Here is a 26,921-nt window from a genome sequence, read left to right as displayed (position 1 = left end):
GCTTCATAAGTGACGTCTGGGAGCATTCAGGTAAAATCTGTCTAGAATTTGAAGTTTTCCAAGTATATACAGTTATGCGGTCTCAATGGCTTGTGAGTTAGTACTGTCACCAAAAACTGCTTTTCCAAATTCTGGTATATATACTTTTATGGTAAGGGAAGCAAAGCTGTGATTGAAATCATATCCTAAAGTCTGAAAGACTCCCTAGAAAGTACTTACTATTACTCTCTTTCATTTCACGAAAGGGCCTAAGTCTTTTTTGGAATACTAACACAAAAAGAAATTGGGCAGATTTCTTTTCCAGTGGCCCTTATTTATGTGTATTTGAATAGAGAGGTCATGGTTTTTGAAAGTTTGTAAGGGAGTTTATTGGAATGCACATCAAAGGACATAGGAAATGATATGATGAAGTCAACCCCCCTACATCCTTGCGTTTTCTCTGAAACCAAACACTTTGCTTACATAATAATTCCTCAGAAACATTACAGATCTGTGGGGGCAATCCTGACTATTTAAAGACACAGTTGTGAGGAGAGCTATGTTTGTGGACCATAGAGTGTGTGTTGGAACTTGGGGCAACAAGATAAAAGTCTCTGATTTATCAGTCCTTAGGCGGTCCGAGATAAAACAAAAACAAAAAAAAACAAACAAAAAAACCCCCACCTTGTATTTTTATTAAGGTATCCCCTAATGTCTGATGGGCAGTGTCTGCATTTATCAGACATGTGAGAAGCAGGTACTCCAAGCCTCGAGTCGGGCCAGGTCGTAAAGCATACTGGAGGGCTTGTTGAACTCATAGGGATGATGCCCCTCCCAGTGCGGTACTCTTTTCAACACATACTTTCCTGGTAGGTACCCTCATCACCCGCTGGAGATGGGTGGAGATGAGGGGTAGACTGAGATACCAATTGTTAATAAAACGTCTTCTCCGAGAATGACTCTTTTAAGTGATACTGCAAGTGAGTGCAGAGATGAAATCCTTATGACGTTACAGCATTTTTATTCAACAGTCACAAATTGTTCCCCCTCTGCACCCATGCCCTCACAGAGTGCCGGGGCAGATTCCCTCGCCAAGAGGTGAAGTCTGCTTCTCATCCTGGGGTTGGCCTGTGACTTGCTTTGACCAAAGAGACATTAGCACGCATGGTGCACACCTAGGCTTGAAAATCCCTTGTGCCCTGGGTCTTGCTGTCTTACCGAATTTGTGACCCTGATAACAGCTTGTGAACAAGCCCAAGCTAGGCTGCCGAGGGACAAGAGGCCACGTGGAAGAGAACCGAGGTGCTCTTGGTGACAGCCAGCCAATCACCACACTTGTGAATGAAGCTGCCGAGAACCTGCCAGCCTCCCAGGGGACCCAGCAATGAACTACAGATATGTGAGTGAGCCCAGTGGAAGCCGGCAGGAGAACCGCCCACCCAAACTGCAGACCCACAGAACCATAAGCTAAACTAAAGCTTATTGTTTTTTTTTTTTGTTTGTTTTTTTTAAATTTTTTTTTTCAACATTTTTTATTTATTTTTGGGACAGAGAGAGACAGAGCATGAACGGGGGAGGGGCAGAGAGAGAGGGAGACACAGAATCGGAAACAGGCTCCAGGCTCCGAGCCATCAGCCCAGAGCCTGACGCGGGGCTCGAACTCACGGACCGCGAGATCGTGACCTGGCTGAAGTCGGACGCTTAACTGACTGCGCCACCCAGGCGCCCCTAAAGCTTATTGTTTTAAGCCATAAGTCTGGAATGGTCCATAAGACAGTAAAGGCTGACAGATACATTAAATTACATTTTATCTGGGGCACCTGGGTGGCTCAGTCAGTTGAGCGTCTGACTGGCTCAGGTCATGATCTCACAGTTCTTGGGTTTGAGCCCCGCATCGAGCTCTGTGCTGATAGCTCAGAGCCTGAAGCCTGTTTCAGATTCTGTGTCTTCCTCTCTCTCTGCCCCTCCCCCACTCGCGCTCTGTCTCCCTCTGTCTCAAAAATAAATAAACATTTAAAAAATTACATTTTATCTGGTGCTCGTGGGTGACACATAAAGGTAGAGGAAAGGTTCTCTCTGGGCCTGATTCTATCATGGGCTCTCTCTCTCTGGTATTTCACTTCCCTCCTCTGTACTTTAGCTTTTCCCCTTCAAGGGAAGCAATCTTTTCATGAAGGTCAGCAGTAATTTTTTTTTTTTAATTTTTTTTTAATGTTTATTTTTGACAGAGAGAGAGAGAGAGAGAGTGACAGAGCATGAGTGGGGGAGGGGCAGAGAGAGAGGGAGACACAGAATCCAAAGCAGGCTCCAGGCTCTGAGCTGTCAGCACAGAGCCCGACGTGGGGCTTGAACCCACAGACCACGAGATCATGACCTGAGCCGAAGTCGGACGCTCAACTGACTGAGCCACCCAGGCGCCCCTGGTCAGCAGTAATTCTAATTCAAATATATTCCTCTTTACTCTTCAACAGTTTCACCACTATGAGGATGACATTCTAATACATGTTCCTTTCAAATGAGATAATGATATATCTTAAGTGTTTAAAAAGCTCCAAAATTTCCTCTGTGTGAGGGATCATAATTACTGCTTCACAATGACTAGGGCTGTATCATTGTTACAAGAATCGGAATGGTTCTGAGTTACTCTTTCTCATCGAGACCTCCCTGTCTGTGTGTTCAGTACACTCGAAGAGAGTTTCCAGACTCACCTGAGACTTGAAGTAGGTTTCTTGTGGGGTGGCAAGAACATCAGCAGAAGCGATGTCTAAATGCATGAGCGTCTGTCGGAAAGAAGGCCGGTTGCGAGGTTTACTCTGCCTACAAGTTAAAAAAAGACAGCTTGTGCACTGCGGAAGTTGGATCCAGGAGGATAAAGATTTTATTCTGCTTTATAAAAAACATTTTTGGCTCCACACCTGGCTATTTCTCAGGCAGTGTTCATGCACTGAGGAGCAAAAGGAAAATGTAATTATGAGAAACCTATAATAATAAAATGGAAATCTGTAGGATCAGTGACCTGTTTGATAATAATAGTCCCTTAGGACAAGTAAAGTAATAATAGTTACCATAGCTATCATTTATTAAGGCCTATTGTAGCAGGATATAACAAATTCATTATTTATAAATAACTCCAAGTCCACCAGTCTTTAACCAGTTGATTTGTTCCAAATCCATATTAGAGACTTCCCTGAAGTTTTAGAGAAATTTTAAATGTGGTTTTGAGGAAGAAGGTAAAAGAGAATATTGGGAGAAATATATTTCTTACCATGTCTGTTTCATAAGGATTTTGAATCCATCAGGGCAAGTGGAAGGAACTGGAAGGTGTAGGCTATTGCTTCCAACACCCCAAATGATGGCTGAAGAGTCCACATCTTTGTAAGGGATCTCTCCTGTCAGCAGCTCCCAAAGCACCACTCCAAAAGACCTACAGTAGTACCAGGAACAGGTACCAAAGACACGGCAGAAAGACTGGTTTGTATTTTTGTTCTCTATTCATTTTTAATCAAAAGTATACCCAGTTTCAAAATTCTAATACTGCCATAAGAAGAACAGAAACAGAAAAACTCTGAAAAACAAATTCAGTAAGGGGTAACCAACGCTGCTAGATATTAAGACATATTATAAGGTTTTTATACTTAACTCTGGCACGTGAATAGACAGCCGGACTCCGTGAATGTAATAAAGATCCATAAATAGGCCAAATACATATGGGATTGAGTATGTGATAGAAGCGACATCCCAAACCAATGAGGGAAAACAGACTACACAATATATGCCATTGGGACAACTGGGGGAAAAATTAAATCTATAGTTCATCTTACATCAAGATAAATTCCCAAAGAATCAAAAATTCAAATGTGAAAAGAAAAAATGAAGCCATAAACATCCTGAAAGAACACATGAGAAATTTTTTTCTTTTTACTAATCTTAGAGTGGTGAAGGCTTTCCAGTTATGAAATCCAGAAGCCATAAGGGGAGAGCATTTTCAAAAAAAAATCTAGCATGGAGAAAGAACACCATAAACAAAATAGCAAAGGTGAAAAGTATCTGTAATTCCTATGCACAAAAGGCTAATCTCCTTAGTGTACAAAATACCCTTATAAATTGATAAGAATAAAGATCAGAAAGTTTAGCAAGGGATCAGAATAGTTCACAAATAAGGAATTACAAATGGTTTGTGAACATATGAAAAAATGAACAACCTAACTTATGAGAGGAATGTGCATTAAAGCCACACCCAAGATACCATTTGTTACCTAGACGGTTGGCAAAAATCCAAAAATTTAACACATTTTGGTGGTGAGACTGAGAAAACACTTATACATTTCTGTTGGGAATGTAATCGGTATAATCCCTAAGGAGGATGTGTTGGTAATAATTACCCAAATTACAAATGATCCCACATTTCTACTTTATCTTATTCTGGTGTTACATGTAATTTTAATATATGCTATTATTTTGTTTTTAAGGCTAAAAGTTATTAGTAGCCAATTTTAAGAATGGAAGAAAAGTAACTACAGGGAAATATACTATTAATAGTAAAGATTCATAATCTCAAAGGAAAAACTGGTAAAGATTTTAAAAGGCCAAAAAAAAAAAAAAGCATAGCTCATAGGGACTGTTTATTAAAAGGGCAAATAGTCCTATTATATACTTTAGATAGCTCTAAAGCACATAAACTGTATTACAGCAAAGTACATCACTGATATATTCAGTGATGGTCTGAGTCACCAAGACTAAGTAAACTTTGTTTAATGTATTTTACTTAAGAAGTTGAGAATTATATAATATATTTCAGAAAGACTTTGATACTAAATGCTTATTTGAAGTAAATTTTCGATTTTCCAGAGAGTTCAGCACATTCTGTGAAAGTCTCCAAAACTGATGATTTACTAAATACATATTCACCCTATTATCTCTCAATCCTTCTTAACACATTCATCGTTACACTGGTTAGTACCTCAGATAAGAGGAGACTGAAATCAGCCAGGAGTGAGGGACACTAAAGAATATTTTGGGAAAGCAGAAGAGTTGAAGGAGGAAAGGTCTAATAGGGTGAAGTGGGAGAGGCTTTCTAGTTGGGACAGATGGCACCACTCACCATATATCGACTTTTTCAGAGACAGGTTCATTGCGTATCACCTCTGGTGCCATCCATGCGACTGTGCCAGCAAAGGACATCTTGGTACTTTTGTCACTGAGTTCCTTAGATGTACCAAAATCTGAAATTTTTACTGCATCTGTGTGAGTCACCAAAACACTTTAAAAAGAAATAGAGAGAACATCCAGATCATTAGTACTAATAAACACCATGACTGTAATTGGCAACTTAGTTTGCTGCCTCCTACTTGTGGAATTCAGCTTGTAAGTTCCAGTATTACTGGGGCATCAGCATCACTCAAACATGTGAGGCAGCACAGCATAGTGGGCTTTTTCTACCTGGTTTGAGCCTGCCTCCACCACTTACTGGCTGTGTGACCTCTGCTACCTAATTCTCCGAAGCCGGTTTTCTCATTTGTAAGATGGGGACAATTTGGGTCACAGTATGTTCTCCAGAATTCAAACATGCAGAAAACTCTGAAAATAGTATATAAATATTTTCTCATCTATATCAAGCAAACTCATTTTATTTATCTGTGGCTCATTAGAGAGTGTTGTCCTAGACTTTGCTGGGGGTGTGAGGTAATGCTATCTGATATCCTCTGACTCTAAGAGTTTTGGATACGGAACTATGGGCCTATAATAATGGCCTTCATGGAATTTTCATTTGAATTAAATGAGATTAGATATATAAAACACCCCTCCTCTATAAATATCAGTTTCCATCCTTGCCAGTCTCAGACAAATCACTAAGAAAAACACTTCTTTTAAAACATTGTTTAAATAACGGCCAACTAAAATCATGCATGGAACCATGACACTAAAAGCTAATAAGGAAAAGCTGGGACACATTTAGGCTTAAGCAGATTCCACACAAGTCGTGTTCTCCTTTTCACAGTATTTATCTGAAATGTTACCTGAGGAAAATTTTAGCCTTAAAGATGAATACAATCTGGTACCAGTTGAATCCAAAATAGTAATATCCTTACACACCAGACTGAATTCACTTGAAATAACCTGTTTAGAACTTTAGAATATTCATGAGTTAGGGTTTCAGAGGCTTAATGATACAGAGACCTATTTTTAATAATAAGAAGGCTTGATATTCAGAGTATCAGAATTGAGGTGGCTAGAAAACAGGAAACTTCTCTACCTCCTCCCTTGTCTGAACCAGGGACGTCACATTTGCCCCCCTCTCCATCAGTGTCACATGGCTTTCTATTTACCAGATTTACAACTGCTTTAGAATACCTTCATCCACATCCTACACCTGATTTTGCACCTGATATGTAAAATTTACATAATTTGCACACTTTGCTTTAATGGTGTTAGTCTTGGTGAAAATGCGTAAGGATTTAGGGACGCCTGGGTGGCTCAGTCGGTTAAGCGGTCGACTTCGGCTCAGGGCATGATCTCGCGGTCTGTGAGTTCGAGCCCCGCGTCGGGCTCTGTGCTGACAGCTCAGAGCCTGGAGCCTGTTTCAGATTCTGTGTCTCCCTCTCTCTGACCCTCCCCGTTCATGCTCTGTCTCTCTCTGTCTCAAAAATAAATAAACGTTAAAAAAAAAAATTAAAAAAAAAAAAGAAAATGCATAAGGATTTAAATATTATGGGGTATCTGGCATAACTGCAGAACTGATGTTATATACCATGAAAGTCAGAAAAGGCGATAAGCCCCTAGAAAGAAAAATACTAGAAGCTTCCTCTTCTGTCTCTTTTGTGCTGTTCACTATGGGATTTCTTGGCATGAGAAGAGGGAATGGACATGGGGACAGACTAAAGAGCACATGAGGTTGGAACTTTTGTCAGGTCTTCTCTGAGACAAAGCTGGGGTCACACAGTCTAAGATTTAATGCAGGTCATGGAATCTCTCTTTACTACAAGCCAGACTGATCTTTGTCTTCTCAAAGTTAGCCTGAAATGCAAAGAGGCCAAGGCTGCTGGAAGTTCAGGGGAATACTGATAATGGAGGGAAAGGCTCATTGGGTGACTTATTACTCTAATCTCTAAATGAGAGGAGTTAAAGAAAGTAGCATGTGACTTTATATATTCTAAAATTTCCCGACCTCTTCCTCTAAAGTGAATTCTCCAGGAGAACAAGGTGGTTAAGGAGACCATTCAAAGAGGCCTTGGGCAGTATTTTGTGTCCCTTATGTGTATGTAGTGGATGACAAAAGCAACAGGTTGTGTAAGAATGTGAACGTATGCAATGAAATAGAGTTCATTTGCAAGTAAAGCAGGAGAAGGTTGTTCAGGGAGCTAGTGACTATGATAAGCACCAATGAGAATCATGGTGACAAATTAGAGCTGCTTTGAAGTTTATAATCGAGGATTGATTGGTGTCTTCCATCAAGAGGATTCACTGAATCCTTCACTTTCACATGATGAGGTAGAATTTAGACTTTTTGGTCTAAAAGTTCTGGGTTCAAGTCCTAGCTCCATGACTTCAGGCTTTTCTAATATAAAATAAGAATAATTATACTTGTTGCAGCTGCCCCACACAATTTTTGCTAAGATCAAAGCAGATGTGATTATAGATATTGAAAAAAATACTGTAGACTATGAAAGTGCTAATTTTGAAAAGATTAATTCCTCTCTGCTTCTCTAAACCAAAAATGTGATGAGAAATAATAAAAATAATGTTTAAGTATAGGAGCTACAATGAAATCTATCATTTTATCAGTTCCTTTCTTCCTTTCATGCAGTTTGCAGGAACTGAATTAACACTCCTCTTAAAGTGGTTAGTGATGGCCAAAGAACAGAAATTACTAGAAACAACCTGTTTCTCTTAAATAGCCAGTTTATATTATCTTATGGATACCATGAACCTTGAAACTATGTATTTCCTTCTTTGCTTAGATTCTACGAAGGTCAAAGCCAAATCTATAGTCCACCTCTAACAACTGTACGGAATCCTGTGGCATACATGTTGTGAGCAAGCTTTAGTTCTAATGCTCGTATTTTCTCTTTGCCTCAGTCTCTTATTTATCCGTTTTTATCCTGTTGTATACATCTTTGAAACTTGGTTTCTAAAACTTGGGTCTTTGGGGAAAACACTAGGAAAACGACAAAGCAAGCCATTAGATGGGAACATTTGGCATTAATTATCTGAAATAATGGAAAGTGAATACTTCAGTTAATAAAGAATCTTGTTTCACAGTTGCACAATCAAAATGCAACCAAAAGGAGAAAACTAGTGTCAGGTGCCTAGAGCTATCTGCCATTTAGGTAAGTCAACTGGTCAACAATAATCCAGAAAATATGCAAATAGGGTACCCTCCATGCTGATTTAAACTGAACTGAAAGTATGATGCCTGAAAACTTCAACTATGCTCGATAAAATTCCTTATTTTAAAGCAATACAACAAAATGGATGAAAAACTCACTTAGGTGATTTGAGATCACGGTGAATAATTTTATGGAGGTGCAAATAATTCATTCCACTTGCAATTCCTGTAGACCAATCCACTAGCAATCGGGGTGTGATCTTCCTGCCAGCTCGCAAAACCTCATAGAGTTGTCCGTGGGCACAGTATTCCATGATGATGCAGTAACATGGGGCCTGAGTACAAACACCCCTTTCAAGAAAACACAAGCACGTTTATAAATACACACATACATACAAACATACATATATCCGTATTTATATTTTAAGAATATTTAATAAATGTACTAATTAAGACCCAGTTCTTTACCCATATAATTTTTAAAAGGCATAATCTTTCCCGATTCATCAATTACCATTAAAACCCCTCTGGTCTACAGGCTTCCCTGTTATGCGCATAGACAATTTTCATTAATTTGATTCACCCCAGATTATCTCTGTTTTGTGCTGTATCTGGTGCTTTTCTGTGGGTCCATTCCATTCTGGAACAAAGAGCACCTTTCCTGAGACATATGTAGGCCAAGGATTATGTTGTTTAGATCTTTAAGAATAATTTAAATATCTTCCTGTTAAAATTAAATAGAGGGTTTTATATATAGTGTATAGGGAGAATTCAAATAAAACATTGCTATTTTTACTATTAATAATTGAATTTTGAATTTGCCAAATTTAAGATAACTAGACTGAGGACCCCAAAAAGAGTTAATTTTCTGTATTATATAGTCTTTGAAAAACATTTCTGTTTTAAAAATATTTAAAAATATTTTTTTAATGTTTATTTATTTATATTTGAGGGAGAGAGCAAGAGGGGATACACAGTGAGAGAGGGAGAGAGAGAATCCCAAACAGACTCTGTGCTGTTTGTGTAGAGCCCGATGTGGGGCTGGATCCTACAAACCATGAGATCATAACCTGAGCCAAAGTCAAGAGTTGGACCTTTGACTGAGCCACCCAGGTGCCCCTAGAATAAAAACAATACTATACAATGTATCACATATCTATGTGGTCTGTGCTTCCATCAATTCCTACATCTTCCACAAAGCCTTTTCTGATTATTCCAGTACAAGAAGATCTTTCTCTTCTATAAATTCCTATGCTACACAGGAGCCATTAGTTTTTTATATGCAATTTTCCTCTTCCCATACAGACTATAGGCTCCTTGAAGGGAAGGTCTTGGATTCTTTGGATTCTTTTCTTTCTACCATGAGGCCTAGAAGTTCACAGCAAGTCCTTTGCAAATTTTTTATTTTTTGAGAGAGAGAGAGAGAGAGAGAGAGTGAGCAAGTGGGGTAGGGGAGAGGCAGATGGAGAAAGAGAGAATCTCAAGTAGGCTCGACGCCCAGCATGGAGTCCAACCTGGGCTTGATCTAACAACTGTAAGATCATGACCTGAGCTGAAATCGAGGGTCAGATGCTTAACTGATGGAGCCACCCAGCCACCTAACTTTGCAAATATTTTTTTCTTTTTCTTTCTTTCTTTCTTTCTTTCTTTCTTTCTTTCTTTCTTTCTTTCTTTCTTTCTTTCTTTCTTTCTGCAAATATATGTTCTTAAGTTTATTTATTTATTTTGAGAGAGACAGAGACAGCACAGTGGGGAAGGGGCAGAGAGAAAGGGAAATAGAGAATCCCAAGCAGGCTCTGCACTGTCAGCACAGAGCCCGATGCGGGGCTTAATCTCACAAACCATGAGATCATGACCTGAGCCCAAACCAAGAACTGGAAGTTTAACTGACTGAGCCACCCAGGTGCCCCATTTTTGCAAATATTTCTTAGCTTCAACTTAACTTTCTCTGCTGATAAAATCCTTCACAGAGACACGTGCAGATGCAAGGGGTAGGAAGAAAGGAACTAACATGGAAGAACATCTTTTATTTGTCCAGAATATTTCCATGTTTATTTGTCTTATTTAATCTTCCCCAAACCATTGCACAATAAATATGACCTTCCATTTTTACAGGTAAGGCTCAGAGAGGGAAAGTGACTTGCCCTAGATCATAGACCTGTGACAGGGCTGGGATTCAAATCCAGTCTAACTTCAAAGCCCATGCTCTTTCCACTCACCATGTTACAACTGCCTCCCTTTTTTGCTTTTTAACTTCTGTATACATAAGCATATTGGGGATTCCTATATTAATGCTCCCTTGGAAAAGTGGTAATAGTCATATCAGCCCTACGTCACACTTTTGTTCTGAAGATGAGAAAAGAGAAGAAAAATTATCGTATGCAATGATATGATGATGAGAAGATTTAGAGGCCATGGCTTGTGATCATGTGAAAGTCTTATAACAAAGGCAGGTCATGAAGAAGAGTAATTACTCTTCATTTCCCCTGCCTTCATATGCCTGTCAAATGCCACAAAGCTGTTTCTATTACTCTCTTATCATTTTCTAAGCTACCCAGAATTCCCACCCTCATTTCTAATGAAAATTTTTTTTCAAGTTCCTGTTACTTTTTAGGAGACCTCAGTGGAGTACAAATATACCACAACCATAAGCAGGCAATTTAATTTTCACTACAGAAAAACAATGAATAGGCAGGAACAATGTAACGTGCTCAAGGATATCAAAATAAATATTTGTCTGAAGCCACTCAGCAGCCTATTCAAGTATGTTTTAACCTGTCACACAAACAGACAGAAAGGGTAACAGTGATATGTTATGTACTTTTCATGTTTCTTGACTAATGAATGAGAAGCAATCATTCCATCAACCCTGTGCTATGACAAGGCGTCTTAGTAGCTATAAATAGCAGCTCTATAATCACTTCTAATTGCTACCTTTTCTTCCCTTTGGCACCCGATGCCATTAGGAACAGTCAGGTTGGGTTTTTTCAAAGATTGCTTTCAAAAAACTGGGGAAAAAATACATAATTCTTCGCTTTCACTTCCCCTTCTGTATACAGTTCTTAACTTCAAAGGAAGCTGTAGGCACAGCAATCAGTATCCAGAGAGACATACTGAAATCTAATCATGCCTTCATATCTTCCAGACGGTCCTGAATGATTCATTGGCCAAGCAACACATGGCACAGATGGCTGCGAACATAACACTGCACAATGCCTCAAGAGTGTGGTGTAATGGGCCAGGGACACAGTCTCACTATTGTTTTCCATGTAGAGGTAAAGACTATTCAAGCATCTTTGGCCTATATAATGGGGTACCGGCATGGCAATACTTGCCCAAAATGCTGAAAACTGCAAATGTAGGTAGGAGGGTCAGAGGAGTGAGGTGGGGAAAAGGTTGTGAGGAAAAAGGAAAAAGCAAAAGAAAGGAAGGAAAAATAAAGCTTCTCACACCCAATACTCTTAGGACACATTTCTACCTTTAGTTACTCAGGACATCTTGCTAGAAAGCCTTCATACCTGGGACCTACAGCCCAGCTCACTTCAGGACGCCAAAAAGCCATGCTAATCTATAGAATATTCTGTGTCTCAAACTCAGTATCCTAGTAATCTAAGCTTAAAAGTTTAGTTAAATGGAAGTTAAATGAAAGGCCCTGCCTTCCACTTAGAATGTAGCATACTAGAAGTGATGATTTTCTCAGGGAAGGAAAATGAAGGAAAGAAGTGAGTCTCTGACAGTCTGTCTACAAATAATCCTTCAATTGTCTTTTGAAATTTATCATCTTTGGAAAGATTATAATTCGTCTCTATAGTATTTCATTTTCATCTCCTATCCTCCTGCCCTAATAGGACAACAAAAGATCGAATCATTACAACAACTGAAGCTCTCTCCCATGTCCACTGTATTGATGTGCCTTCTACAAGGAAATAAATCCAAGCATTTCAGTTAGTATCCCAGCTGAATGCTTCTCTTCTTTTCACACCTCTTTCCCTTTCCATAAAGGGGTCTTGTTTGGGAATCAAAACTCAACATCAATACTCACTTAAACTCATTCTACAAAACTGGTACCCAAGATTTCTATTCCTTAGTTGAGGGCTGTGATTCCATTGAAATATCATCACATGACCTGTTTACCTTTATAATGAAAGTTTTATCAAGAAAGGATCCCTCTTGGAGGCTGGGAGAAGTTCCTCCTAGTTTAGGGAAGGGGAATTTGTATATTATTCCACTTTTAGCTGTAGCCTCATCAGTCATACTATTTTCCAGGATTGAAATACATATATATATGTATGTATACATACATACATAAAATATATATATTTTACACACACACACACACACACACACACACACACACACACACATATAAAATATACCAAGAAGCTCTAGTTTCTAAACTTTCCTTCTACCTAAAGGCTAGCTTTCCTATTCTTCATCTTCCTTCCTGTAAAGTCACTCACCATTCATTTGTTGAAGGCTAGGGCAGAATTTGGAGGTTGGCAAGACAGGGAACTCAAGAGAAAGGTACTGGCAGAAGAGATTACACATATTTAGAGTTCAGTACTGCTAAATTTGGGGAATTCAGCAAATTTACCTTTGTGCCTCCCCTTTTTACTAGTGGTTCCTGCTAATATTATGAAAATAACAGTCTGAACTAGAAAGATATATTCATACACTCTTGGAAATGACTACTTTCTGGAATGAGCATAGCATACAACTTACTGTGCTTGAAAAGGGATCTAGCAAAACTTGAGGCAAGGAGAAATACTCCGAAGGTGCCTGTTATTACAAGTTAATATTTAATAAGGGAGGCTAATAGAAACTAATAAAAAAAATACCTGTCTGTTGCACAGGGACCAATTGTTCTGTGATCACTTCAGACATTGTTTTCTTAAGTGAATTTTAAGATGTACAGGTTATCTTGAAGTGACTTCTGTCATCCCACTAATAAATGGGGTTGATTCATCAGATCTGACTGCTTCACAAAAATCCACCTTCTCTCTCTCCGTCCCATGTACATCCTTTCTGAGAAGGGTGTACTCTGGCAAAAAGAGCTGCTAGATTGTAAGATCCTTAAACCCATGACTTTCATTGAATCGTTCTTTGGTATCCTCCCCAAACACCTAGCACAGTATTAAGTCTATAGAGTATTCTTAATATGTCTTTCCAAGCAGGAACTCATATGTAGATACTGGGGCAAAGAAAATCTCTCTATTTCTTTTTTAAAAAAAAGCCTTGACCTACTTGAAAGCGATGATGTTAGGGTGCTTCAACTTCCTCAAATGCTTGATATCCGTCTCATTCTGTTCTCTCACTTTCTTGATGGCCACCTCCTCCGCTCGGAACTTGCCCAAGAAGACAGCTCCTTGGGCTCCACTACCCAGCCACTGCAGCTCTGAGATCTCCTCAAATGGCACTTCCCAAGTATCTAGGCACACAAGCGAGAAACAAACTTAGAGGGATCTCAGAATTTGCTCAGGGACCATTCTACAAGGCCGCTCCGGAGGTACCAACTTCAGCATCACCCAAAGTGATCTCTACACTTTGACTCCTACCTGGTAACTCACCAAAAGATATAACCTTTCTACAGGTCTTGGTACTACAGATCAGATGTTCTCATATATTAGTTTGTATCAGTTTTTAACCAATGGAATCATGCAGATCAGAGATCTCCAATAGACTCTCCTCCAAACGAAACATATTTTGATATTCCCATGGCCCCACCTCACTTCAAGCTTCCATGTTCGATCCACTTATTTGTCTCTATACCACTATCCCTACTCCATCACCTGTGGTACGTGTTGTTTTATTCCTCTTTGAATTTCGAGTGCAGGTGTTCAATTAATCCTTGCTGAATGAATTTTCAATGATACTCTCCCAAGGACCTAATTATGCATAATATTTATATTAATATTTACCTTTTATTGAGTACTAGTGTAGTATAGAGCTTTACATCTCATGTGCCTATTCTTTCAACAATCTTATAAATCTGGCCTTATTATGGTTATTTGTAGAAGAGAAAACAGAGACAAGGAGATTAAGAACTTACCCAAGGTCATAGAGCTGGTAAGTGGCAGAACTTGGCCCAGAACTCAAAAATTGGCTGATTCCAGGGACAGTGCTTTTTCCACTGTACCACATTGCCTCTCATTAAGTAACTAAGAGGGTCATTAGCCATGATAGATTTACTCATATAGATGAACTATTTTCAAACTTCTCTCTTTCTTAGGTTTCGATTTTTTTGCACCAAAAAAGTAACAGGGGTCATTTCTAAGTGGCAACATTATTGATGATTCATATTATGTTCTTTATCCTTTTCTGTATTCGTTTTTTTTTTTTTACCACGAGCATGTAATACTTTTATAGTGAATAAAATGCTATTTTAAATAAGGCACTTCAAAAATTCAATCAATATGTGCTTTAATCTCATGGAACTTAAAAAGAAGAATATGATCCATTGATGCTTCTCCTTGCCCCACTTTTTATCAGTGTATTGTCACTACACTGCTAAGAAATAAACATCAAAGTACCCGAAGTCCCATGGAGTGAGGAGAGGATGATGACAATGTCAAAGGTTATGGGAGATTTTCATTAGATCACCAATCACTAAAAGGTCACTGTTGGCAGAACACTGAATGAGGTAGTGTTGAGTCAGCTTTGAAGATATTCTGGTCTTGAAAGCAAATCAACTCACATCTACTATGGTGATGAAGCAGCAGAAAGAAGTCATCAGTACCTAGAAGGGAAATGTATTTCCTTCTTCTCTAACTTTCTCAACCTTAAGAGAAAAGAAATTCTGTAAATTCTTAATAAGATGTGGCTTCTCATTACAGCGGTCAAAACATGACCTTCCATATGATTACATAGAGCTCAACAAATAAAAGGGAGGGTGGTTGATAGCATAGGTATTTAACCCATTTTTCTGCTATGAGCAGATTAAAGGTTTCTGCTCTATTGAAGTTAGATGGATGTTATCTAAAAACAAATTTCTCTAAAACAGAAATAGCTCACAATTATGAAGTCACCACACAAACAAATGATACCAAGTAAGATGTGAAGGGAAAGAGTAACTTAAAGCCTTGACTGCTTCGAGTATCTTGCTGGCTTCGAATGACTAACAGGAGTTAAGTGTCTCACACGGTCTCACTTCCATCCCCAAGGGCTTATCTGTGCAGCACACACAGGACCCGGATATCGATGGCATACTGTCAGAGGGGTTTAGTGGTTAGGGGTCCAGTGAAGAACTAAACACAGTGTCATTTTGGCCATTCAGGGCTCAATAAAGTACTCTTACCGGATTCTGGGACAAGAACATACGGGGCAATATTTTTCTGAGAAACTTCATAAATGCCCAAGTTATCCTAATTTTTAATATAATAACTACTAAAATTAGATATCTTTGGGTGTTTTTCCCCCTATTTACTCAATTTTTATTTACTGTTAAATGCTAGAAACACTAGAAAATATTAGAAAAAACAACAAAAGAAAGTATTTTATCTGCAATCCCATTCTGTATTCAGTTTTCATCTAACCTTCTGGTCTTTGCTTGTATGTATATAGCTGTGTAAAAGTTGTATGTGACATATAACCTTTTCCACTTTTTTCATGTATTGTGTATTTCCCATGTATTTACAGTTTTTATTATAGGTTTTAATAGTTGCTTACTGTACCCTTTTACCTTTTCTTTTTCCATCTTTTTGTTTGCTGATTTAAATTGGATACTTTTTTCTTTCTTTATATTATTTCCTCAAAATCAGTCCTTAGGTTAAAGAGTATAGATTCCTGGCTCTTCGTATACCATTCAAAACTGCCATTCAACAGGATTTCGCTAGTTTTTGCTGACAGTATTAACGTATGAGTGTGTCCCTTTTACTTTAACTTTGCTAGCAATGAATATTGTCAATAGTCTTTTTGGTTCTAATTTATTTAGGTGTAAAGTAGTGTTTTATAAGTTCGCACTACTTTGATTGCCAGTCATATAGAATATTTTCTCCACATCCGTTTAACACTCACATCTGCTGTGCATGAATGGTCATTTTTATCTGTTGTGCATTTATGTGTTGCGGTCTTACAGTTCTCTAAACTGGAGGGAGTTTTCTATTTCTTCGATACATATGAAAAGAATATTTTTAAAAAGACTTTTTCTTTGTATTTTACTATTTTTTGAATGAAATATTTTCATAGATGTATGTCATTTCCCTTGAAATTTCTTCTACTGCCCAATCAATCTTCTAAGAGTGATCTATAGTTGATTTTATTTTAAGTTTAACCTTTATATCCATCTGGAGTTTATTTTGGTGTATGGAGTGAGGACCAAGGCAAGTTCATTTTTTTCATATTGTTATTTAATGATTCCAAACCAATTTGTTAAATAATTCTTTCTTTTCATATCATTTTATACTGTTTATATTATAATTTATTATATTTTTAGTGTATATATGTTTTTAAGCAATCTCTATGCCCAACGTGGGGCTCAAACTCATGACCCCTAGATGAAGAGTTGCATGCTCTACCGACTGAGCCAGCTAGGCACCCCTATGATTTATTATATTCTTATTTTTAATGTTTTTATTTATTCTTGAGAGAGAGAGAGAGACAGAGCATGAGTTGGGGAGGGGCAGAGAGAGAGGGAGAAACAGAATCCGAGGCAGGCCCAGGCTCCAAGCTGTCAACACAGAGCCCGATGCAGGGCTTGAACCCACAAACTGCAAAATCATGACCTGAGCTGAAGTTGGACGCTTCACCGACTGAGCCACCCAGGCACCCCTAGTATATTTTTAAATAAATAATTCCTATTATTTATTATTTTTATAAAATGAGAAATAAATTAAAATACAAATGATAAATACATTTGACACTCAAATACCAAAAAGGTTGATGATTCAATACTAAAGGATAAAATTTTCCTGTGCTAACAGTAGCTCATGCCTATGTTATTCAGCTATGTTTAGCCAATTCTCAATTATCCATAGAAAAATAGAGGGGACCACACTGGAAATTCAGGAACCTTCATATACTTCAACCACCTTCCCATCAGTCTGTTTACTGGACAGAAGTATCAGAAGTAAAAGTGATTGATGTGGTTTAATCCTCTTGTCCCATCCCAATGTCCCTGTCAATATCTAGTTGGCAGCCAACGAATAGGAAAATGATAGAAAAAAGAATGTTAATAATGAGGATGTGCAAAATTGGAGGCTCCCGACAGTTGATGAGCGACCAACCTGGCTGTGTTTGGTTCAGGATTAGTCCCAGACTTTCTACTGCTTTTATATCTGTTCATTGGTACTATTCCCCAGCTTTTATCTTATGATTCATCACTATGACTACTATTTTAATTCCAATATCCACTGTGATCCGTAACCACATGCCCCCCCACTTTAAGGCATAAGTTCTCCTTAGTTTGTATTCAGACTTCACTATGACAATACTTGCTATAAGACTGGGAACTATTTGGCAGTAAAAGATTTCAATTACACATGCTACCTTACTTGGACTTCACTACCAAATACTAAATGAGAGATGAAGATGTCATTAAAATTTTTGAAAAATCAAGTGAAATTTCCTTGTAAGTATACCAAATGCAGAGACACATCTGTTCTGTGGGCTATCCTCTGGTTGACTGTAATCCAGGATTAAAGATTAGCTCCCTGATCCCAGAGCTGACAAGGAAAAAAACTACACCTAGTTTCTGGCTAGTGAATCTCTTTCACGGCCCACAGTAACACCAGCCTGCAGTGGGGTATCCTGTCATCTGCTGAGGAGTTAGGCAGCTATAATCTGCCTTGTAAGCTTAAGCTGACCAGGCCGGTTTCTTATTTACTCTTGAAATAAGCCTTTCTGAAAGTCACATAATCAATTGGAAGACAATTAAATACAAGTTTACAGGATAATTCAAAAGTTTGTAAAGCTCCTGTTGACAGACACATAAGATGTATCCGTTGCTCCTCTTTATGAGCCTGAACCTACATTTGGGTCCTGAGACCTCCAAATTACCACCAAAATAATTATTAGACTGGACAAGTTAAGACCCTAAAAACCAAATGCAGTTTATCACATAAGCAGATATTAGTAGGTTTTATGTCTAAGTAGAGAAGAAGGAACTTTTAAAGAAGTAATAAATTGAGGGCGGTTATCTCTGGGTTGTGGGATGACAAGTGATTTTTATTTTCTTCTTTGTGTTTATCTTTATTCCCAAGTTTTAAAATAATAATACTGTTTAACATAGAAACCCCTAAAGTTTGTGTGACAAGGGACAGCTTTTTAACTTCCTTGAAGGCTTAAGACCATAGCGGGGGAAAGAAAGGCGGAATGTGCAGGGTGAATGGGATGGGAGGATGTATGAAAGACAGAGAGAGAGAGGCAGACAGACACATCCTGGGGACTGACAAAGAATTACTGCATGGAGCAGGAATGGATATTGTGATTGACAAATCCTGGAAAGCACACCTGGGATCGACAGATTTGCCAACAAATCCCAATACACTTATGGGAAAGGGGTATAGAAGGAGAGGCTGGTATTAGTTAAGAGAAGGTATTTCAGAAATATGAGAAAATGAGAAAAGAAAAATGAGACAAGTGGTGACTGATGTCAACTGGCTGTTGTGGAAAAGCCAGCAACAGTCTCGACTGAAAGAGATGAACATATTTTTAAGAGAGTCACAGAGTCCAACATGCAGTTATAAAATAAATAAAACAGTCTCATTTCTGATCTATATTTCCGGTCCTTTCCAAAATGTCTTGATGAGAGAACTGTTAACCAAATCATTTACATGAGGCTACCAAGATACCTATCAAAAGCCTTAAAAAGCCACAAACCCTCTTAACCCAACCACTCCCTCTTCTAAGAACTTATCCTAAGGAAACCAAAGACATGATAAAAATAATCACAGACATAATCAAAGATATGTGTGAAAATTAAATAATAAACAGATGTTCATTGCAGTGTAGCTTATGATCACTAAAAACAGCAAACTGCCAAGCGATTGAGGATTGCTTAAATAAATCTTAGCACATTCATGCAATTTAATATAATGCAAGCATTAAAAATGCTGAGGAAGTATGTTTCATGATATGGGAAATGTTCACAATGTGAAGTGAAAAAGCGTAACTAGTTTAACTCTGTATCTATTAAAGCACACAAACACACACACAATAAGACTAATATATATACCAAAAACATTAATAGTGGAAACTAGGGATCACAGATAAATAGTTTTACTTTTTGGGGGAAACTTACCTGTAAGTTACCAATCTTTCTACATATATTACTTTTGATACCAGGAAGAAAAAAATTCTTTTAAAGAATATAAATGGAGTTATAAAGAACACTAGGGCCATGTGTTCTCTTCAGATGCATAATGCTTGAATTGGTATATATGAATATGTAAATTACACAATGATGAGAGTTAATTAACTTTTCCAAAAGCTGTGAGATCTAGACATAATAATGCTTCTCAAGATTGGTTAGATACTTGTTCTTTCCTCACAATGTGAGCTTTCTGTGACCTGGCTGTAAGAAAATGATTCCTTTTGGGGAGCCTGGGTGGCTCAGTCAGTTGGGCGACTGACTTCAGCTCAAGTCATGATCTCACAGTCTGTTCTGTGGGTTCGAGCCCTGCGTCAGGCTCTGTGTTGACAGCTCAGAGCCTGGAACCTGCTTCAGATTCTGTGTCTCCGTCTCTCTCTTCTCCTTCCCCACTTGTGTTCTATCAAAAATAAACATTTTAAAAAAATAATTAAAAAAAAAAAGAAAATGATTCCTTTTTACTACAACCTACGATAGGGCAGCAATTTTCAGGCACAGAACCATGTGGCTTCTGTCTGGCTTAGAATCAACCCAGTGGCCATCAGACTTTTTGACTGAATAAATTTTCAATAAAAAATTTTCCAGAGGCTTCATGCCCAGCGTGGAACCCAACGTGGTGCTAGAACTCACGACCCTGAGATCAAGACCTGAGTTGAGATCACGAGTGGGACGCTTATCCGACTGAGCCACCCAGGTAACCCCTCAACAAAAAATTTTTAAACATGCATTCACTATGTGATTTATTTATAAATTATGTATCTGTACAGCTTTATTCAAATACCAAATATATATGAAAACACGCATGAAAATAGAAATTTAAAATGATGATAGGAGGAACAGGAGCTCTAACATCTTCTTCCTCATAACGCTGTGGATTGTCTTTATGTACCTAACTTGACACCACTTGACTGGACAGCTGCAAAAGATGGGCTTCAAAAAAAAGACCAACCAAATGTGAATCTGTTCCAGTCAGAAGGTTTATAGGAGATTGGTATGGTGTATTCATCTGATACTAGTTTTCTTTTTAATTTATATCAAAGTTAGCTAGCATATAGTGAAACAATGATTTCAGGAGTAGATTCCTTAATGTCCCTTACCCATTTGGCCCATCCCCCTTCCCACAACCCCTCCAGTAACCCTCTGTTTGTTCTCTATATTTAAGAGTCTCTTATGTTTTGTCTTCCTCTCTGTTTTTATATTATTTTTGCTTCCCTTCCCTTATGTTCATCTGTTTTGTATCTTAAAGTCCTCATATGAGTGAAGTCGTATGATATTTGTCTTTCTCTGACTGACTAATTTTGCTTAGCATAATACCCTGTAATTCCATCTACATAGTTGCAAATGGCAAGATTTCATTCTTTTTGATTGGCACCAGTTTTTTAAATCAAAGGTTGTCCAGTGAATGGTGGTGGTATGTTTATACAGGAAATGTTTCCCAAATCCACACTCTAACTTACCTTGCTGCTGCAATTTGTAATCAGTGGAATATGCCTTGCCAATGATATTCCATACAGGCCTCAAGCATCCAAATAGTCCTTCCAGAAACCCACCACTGCCGCTACCCGACCTGCTGAACTGAATCTTGATGTCTTCGGTTCCACTTGTGCTCTCTCTGTCCGTGGTGTTGCTGTTCCCCTGAGACACGGCCATTTCCAATTCATCTTGTTCCCTTAGCTGAAGAACGCTGTTCTCAAACTGGTCCCTGGAATCTTCGCTCACACTCGTCAACACTGTTGTGGTGATGGGGCTGTTCATGTTCTCGGTTAGCTCTGCGTGTACTCCCCCCTTTTCCTGCGGGTCCTTAAGAAGCTTGGGTGAAGGGTGGCTCCCCGTAGGTGTGAGCTCATCTTGTAGTCCATTGAAGGTTCTGTTTTCACTCAAGGGTAAGTGTGGGGAAGAGGAGCAGCTCAGGTGCTCCTGAGGGTTGGCCATCGTGCCATGAGTGTGCCCAGGATCCTGAGATGACACTCAGAGGATTAGGAGGACAGAATTCTGATGCAAGAGAGGGCTCCAAAACCTGGGAAAACAGGAGGAGGACATGAGTTCACCCTTCCTTTCGTCACCCACACTACTACACTTCTGTTTTTAATAACAAGAATATTGAAACAATGGGGATTGGTTAAATAAATACATCCACATGATGGAATACTGTGCAGCAATTAAAAATCATGCTGTAGAAGAGTATTTACTAACCTGAGAAAACGTTCAAGACATGTTAATATAAAAAACAGGTGAGAACAATATGTACAACATAAACCCTTACATTTTTTAAAAATTCGTATTTAAATTCCAGTTAGTTAACATACAGCATAATAGTAGTTTCAGGTGATATAATATGGTGATTCAACACTTCCATACATCACCTGGTGCTCATCACAAGTGCACTCAATCCCCATCATCTGTTTAAACCATCCCCCAACTTTTATTTGAAAAGACACATAAACACATATTTGTATGTGTGTAAGAAAAAAGACTGGAAGAATACACTCCAAGAATTAACTATTGTTAACTACTAACTTTTGTTAATTCTAGGTGGTTAGATTTGGGAGAGGCTTATGTCGTTGTGTTTCTCAAAATATTCCAAGCATTCTGCATTAACGTGTTGCTATAAAGTGAATGTTTGTGTCCCCCTCCTCCAAAATCCGTATGTTGAAACCCAATCCCCAATGTGATAGTATTTGGAAGTGAGGTCTTTGGGATGTAATGATTAGGTCAGAAAGGTGGAGCCCTCAGAGGATTAGTGCCCTTATAACAGAGATCCCAGAGTGAGGCATCTAGGTGGCTCAGTTGGTTGACTGTCTAACTCTTGATTTCAGCTCAGGTCATGATCCCAGCGTTGTGGGATTGAGCCTGCTTAAAATTCTCTCTCTCTCCTCATTCTCTCTTGCTCAAAAAAAAAAAAAAATACTGGCGAGCTCCCAGTGTTTCCTCTTCTGCCATGTGAGGACACAGTGAGAAAACAGCTATCTCTGAACCAGGAAGGAGGCCCTTACCAGACATATAGAACATGCCAGTGGCTTGATCTTGGATCTCCTAGCCTCTAGAACTGTGAGAAATACATCATATTTGTTCTTTGAACCACCTGGTCTATGGTATTTTTGTTATAGCAGCCTAAACAGACTAAGACATATACATTAGGTTTATAATCAGAAAAAAAACATTTCCCTTCCCAAACAGAAATTAAATATCTTGATATACACACTTTTATTAAAAACTATATCCTGCTCATTTTTTTTCCTAATTTCTTTAGTGTTTTATTTATTGGGGCATTGTTTTACTTTCTAAAGTATTCATTAAGCCATTTAGATAAATGTCTTCTGTATGTGACAAGATAAATTCCTAAGATATAAAATTTGTTTTTACTGTACTAAACCAATTCTGGGGCACAGACTAAGCCCCAGTGTTTTAAACTTATTAATTGCTTCCGATATGTCCATTAGTACCAATTTTTCAGGGAAACCCAACCTCTGAAAAGAAAGACATGGGATTGTTCCAGATTGTCCAGATCATGCAAATTCAATCTTAAATTTATTCAATGTATGTCTATTATCAGAAATTTACTTTCTTTACAAATCCCTATATAATAGTTATTCCTTTCTTCCTTCACTCTGTATTAAACATCTAGAATACATTAGAAGTCAGGGTATAAAGATAATCTCACTTTACAGAGGAAGCAAGAAACAGACCAACAATGACTGACAGCATAGTGCTTATAATGAATCAACCACGTGCTCTAGGGGCACAGAATAGGGAGGGATACTTTCAGAGCTAGCTACCCAAAGGTGGTAACTATTGATCAGTGTTGGAAGTATAGAACCTCATCAGGCATGCAGGAGAGGGGTGAGTGAGAGAAGACAGAGAGGGTGCCACAGGTGTGGGGAAAGTATGAACGAGGGCATGGAGGCATGAAAGACTATGGAGTATATGAGAAATCAAAGTGGATGGAATGCAGGTTATACGTATACATAGGAAGATAAGAATGGAGAGAAAGTCAGGGTCTATGTTATAAGGAGCTTTGTATGCTAGGCTAAAAGACTTGGATTTTATGCTGAAGGTGATGGGGACTTAATAGTATCCTATATTAAGGTTTTTGGATAAAAAGAAATTATCCCTATTTTATTAATTTCTCATCTGCATTACGGAGACCCAAAATTTTTAAAGTTTTTTAATTTATTCATTAGGGGGGAGGGGCAAAGAGAGGGGGAGAAAGAGAATCTCAAGCAGGCTCCCAACTGTCAGCGCAGAGCCTGATGCAGGGCTTGATTCCACAAACTCTGAGATCATGACCTAGGCTGAAATCAAGAGTCGGACAGTTAACCGACTTAGCCACCCAGGCACCCCTCTGGGACCCAAATTTTAAGCCTTGTTTTCATTGCCTATGAGGAGCTTGTGTGACTGAACCAATGAAAATACCATATCCTTTGAAGTCTCATTCATTCATTTAAACATGTATTGAGCTCCTATCACATGCTATACAATGTGTTAGGCATTAATGAATGATACATATGTTTCTACTCTATAGGAACTTAAAATCTAGAGGGAAAGACCAAATGATGAGAAAAGCCATATGGTTAGATATGTAGTACACAGACATGAACAAGGTGCCATGAGGGCTCAGGAAAATAAACATCAAATATGTCTAGAGATGTCATAGAGGAAATGCTGTTTGGGTTGGAGGGTAAACCAAGTAAAAGTGAGACCTGACATTCCAGGAAGTCAAAGTTGGGTGTCCAACTTTGGCTCAGGTCATGATCTCATGGTTTGCAAGTTTGAGCTCCACATCGGGCTTTCTGCTCTCAGCAAAGAGCCCTCTTCGATTCCTGTCTCTCTCTCTCTGCCTTTCCCCTGTTTGTGTGCTCATGCTCTCTCTCTCTAAAAAATAAATAAATGTTAAAAAAAATAAAAAAGAGGTAGGACTTGAGATGAATCTTTGAAAAGAGGATGATTTGAGATCCATAGAAGAAAGGAAGTCAGGTTGGCTAAGGGAATTAGCAGAGGCAAGCAGAAACCACCTGGGCATGTGTGAGAAGTTTGGTAACTCAGAAATAATGGAATAGCCAGCTAATGTTGGGGAGCAGTTAAGGTAATGCCTTTCCTTCATATATGGGTTCTGAAAGTTCATAAAATGATGCAGATGATTTTTCCTTTAAATAAATCAGAGAGATGAGGTTGGGTTGGATGAGGTTAGCTTAGAGGTGGACTTAAATTCTAGGGAATGGAGAAATTTGGGAGCTAGGAAGCTGCCTGGGACTATAAGGTTGGGGGGAAAAGTAATAAAAAGAAAAGCTGAAGCCCTCTGTTACAGCAATAGCTGTTTGCGGAATTGACCCTCATTCCTGTCACCCTATCCTCCCCACCCCATTCCTTTTGTGCTGATCTCTCAGCTTTCACATTACTGATCCCTTCGTTTTGTTTTCCTGCTGATTTCTTGCCACAACCTTGAGCTCTCTTGACTTTGCCCTCTCTTACCTTGCTCTGATTGAGGTCTTTTAAGACTGCTGACTTGATACTATCTGCCCTGGCCACTGCCTCAGCAGTTACTTCCAGTCTACCTTTCCCAGTTGGGACTCATGGTTATGCTATACAGCACAGGGTGTACATCGTGCTTTTGGCTCACATCAGACCTCAGGGTAATGCAAATACCCAAATGAATATGTGAATTTCAGCCAAACACCTATTTGTGCAATTTGTTCTTTGAATCAGACTATAGAACTTTGTGTTAATTCCTGGTGAATTTCCATTTTTGTCAGTTTGTATTCTGAGTTTCTCCCTACTGACACCACATTGTAATGAGTTCATGCACTAAAAGTTAGAAAAATATGTTTGTTTTGTAACCTTTTTCTACTTCTAAGAGGTTAAGGGTGCACATGAAGCAGACTAGTCCCCCCTGGCACTGGGAATGAGTCTAAGGAAGAGAACTTCAGCATGCTCATCACAATTGGTTTGATTTTTTTTTTTTTGAAGTTTATTTATTTTGAGAGAGAGAGAGAGAGAGAGAGAGAGAGAGCGCACATCAGGGCAGGGGCAAAGAGAGAGGGAGAGAGAGTCCAGGCAAGGTCCATGCTGTCAATGCAGAGCCTCATGCAGGGCTCAAACACACCAACCATGAGATCATGACCTGAGTAGAAACCAAGAGTCAGGCACATAAACTACTGGACCACCCAGGTGCCCCTTGATTTGACATTTATCAAGGAACGTCTAGCAAGGAATATGGTCCAAATGACTTGCTTTACCTATGAGAATAACATTCATATGTTCAAATTCAAATTCCTATGATATTGCTGACCTGCTCAATGCAACAGCTAATCAGTGGCAGAGCTGGAAATGAATTCTCCTTCCTCATCCTACAGTCTTTCCCTAGTCTGGTTGTTTGTTTATTCAGACAGAGAGACACAAATAGCCGTGGTATCATGATCATTGATGACAAAAACAATAGTAATTCTCACTGTTATTTTAGATGCACTAAAGATACTCTCAAGAAAGCACAAGTATCCACCTAGAGGGATGACTGTACCAGTCAACAGAGCCACGACAGGCCATCCAGCTACTGGCAACTCAGCAGTGCTCTGGGAGGGGGCACAAGCAAGGGGAACCTCAAGGCGTGTATAAAGATGTGTACAGTCCAAGAGGCTTCCCTCTGATCAGGTCCAATCTCAACCAACAAAGGCAGAGAAATGGAGAGGCACAAGAACAAAGGGAAAGAAATCATCCCGTGACTGTCTTAAAATATGAGCAGAGCTGACTACGTTTAAGAAGAGTGTAGGAGGGTAAAGATAGCTAAATTTTACCTGTGTGTATGTGAACACACCCACACACTGCCACTGCACAGTGAAGAAGCTGGTAAGTGCAAACAGGCAACACAGGCAGCCCCACTCTAACTGCTCCTTTGCCATCTCAGTGCCTCTCTCCCTGTCCAGATTTGGCTCAGGCACCCTCATGGCAACTGTTTGGATCTTTTAATTCATGAGAAGTCAAAGCTAGTATTGACCAGAAAATATTAAAAATGAAAACAGAAAAAAAAAATGAGGCAAAATCTTTAAACATTGAGAGTCAAATGGAGAAAGATAAGGAAGAGCAGGAGGGTAAAAGGGCAAGGTTGGAATGTCACCTTTCTCAGTAGGAAGCTCTGTGAGCAGGGGTGCAGGGGAGGTGATGCTGCTGTTACCTTTAAGGGCTTTTGAATCTGCCAGAGGCACAAGGTAGTGCTTCCATATCTGCCCTCCCGGCACATTTCCCTTGCCCTGTGAATTTCTCAGCTCCAAGAGGAGGAAGTGGTTTGTGCAAAATTAGTAGGTAGGGGCTGGAGACGGT

The 26,921-nt window shown here is 38.9% G+C and overlaps 1 protein-coding gene across 15 annotated transcripts in view; it reads right to left on the bottom strand.

The window, feature by feature from the left end:
* The window catches only part of MAP3K13 (mitogen-activated protein kinase kinase kinase 13), a 174,641-nt gene that overhangs the window by 29,190 nt on the left and 118,530 nt on the right, over window positions 1-26,921 (bottom strand). For 14 of the 15 annotated variants that reach the window (XM_058730721.1, XM_058730722.1, XM_058730731.1 and 11 more), the window contains 6 exons: window positions 21,068-21,627; window positions 13,550-13,733; window positions 8,465-8,656; window positions 5,081-5,239; window positions 3,245-3,403; window positions 2,688-2,796 (listed from right to left, as the gene is read on the bottom strand). In XM_058730721.1, the coding sequence (XP_058586704.1) occupies window positions 2,688-2,796; window positions 3,245-3,403; window positions 5,081-5,239; window positions 8,465-8,656; window positions 13,550-13,733; window positions 21,068-21,542 (1,278 nt within the window). In that variant the 5' untranslated portion in view covers window positions 21,543-21,627. Of the gene's footprint in view, window positions 1-2,687; window positions 2,797-3,244; window positions 3,404-5,080; window positions 5,240-8,464; window positions 8,657-13,549; window positions 13,734-21,067; window positions 21,628-26,921 lie in introns of those variants that run through there. The other variant, XM_058730736.1, reaches the window with a different exon arrangement.

This window comes from Neofelis nebulosa, chromosome 5 (genome assembly GCF_028018385.1).
Source record: "Neofelis nebulosa isolate mNeoNeb1 chromosome 5, mNeoNeb1.pri, whole genome shotgun sequence".
NCBI lineage: Eukaryota > Metazoa > Chordata > Mammalia > Carnivora > Felidae > Neofelis > Neofelis nebulosa.
Note: the sequence above shows the minus strand (reverse complement) of the source record. Positions and strands in the feature narration are given on the sequence as shown.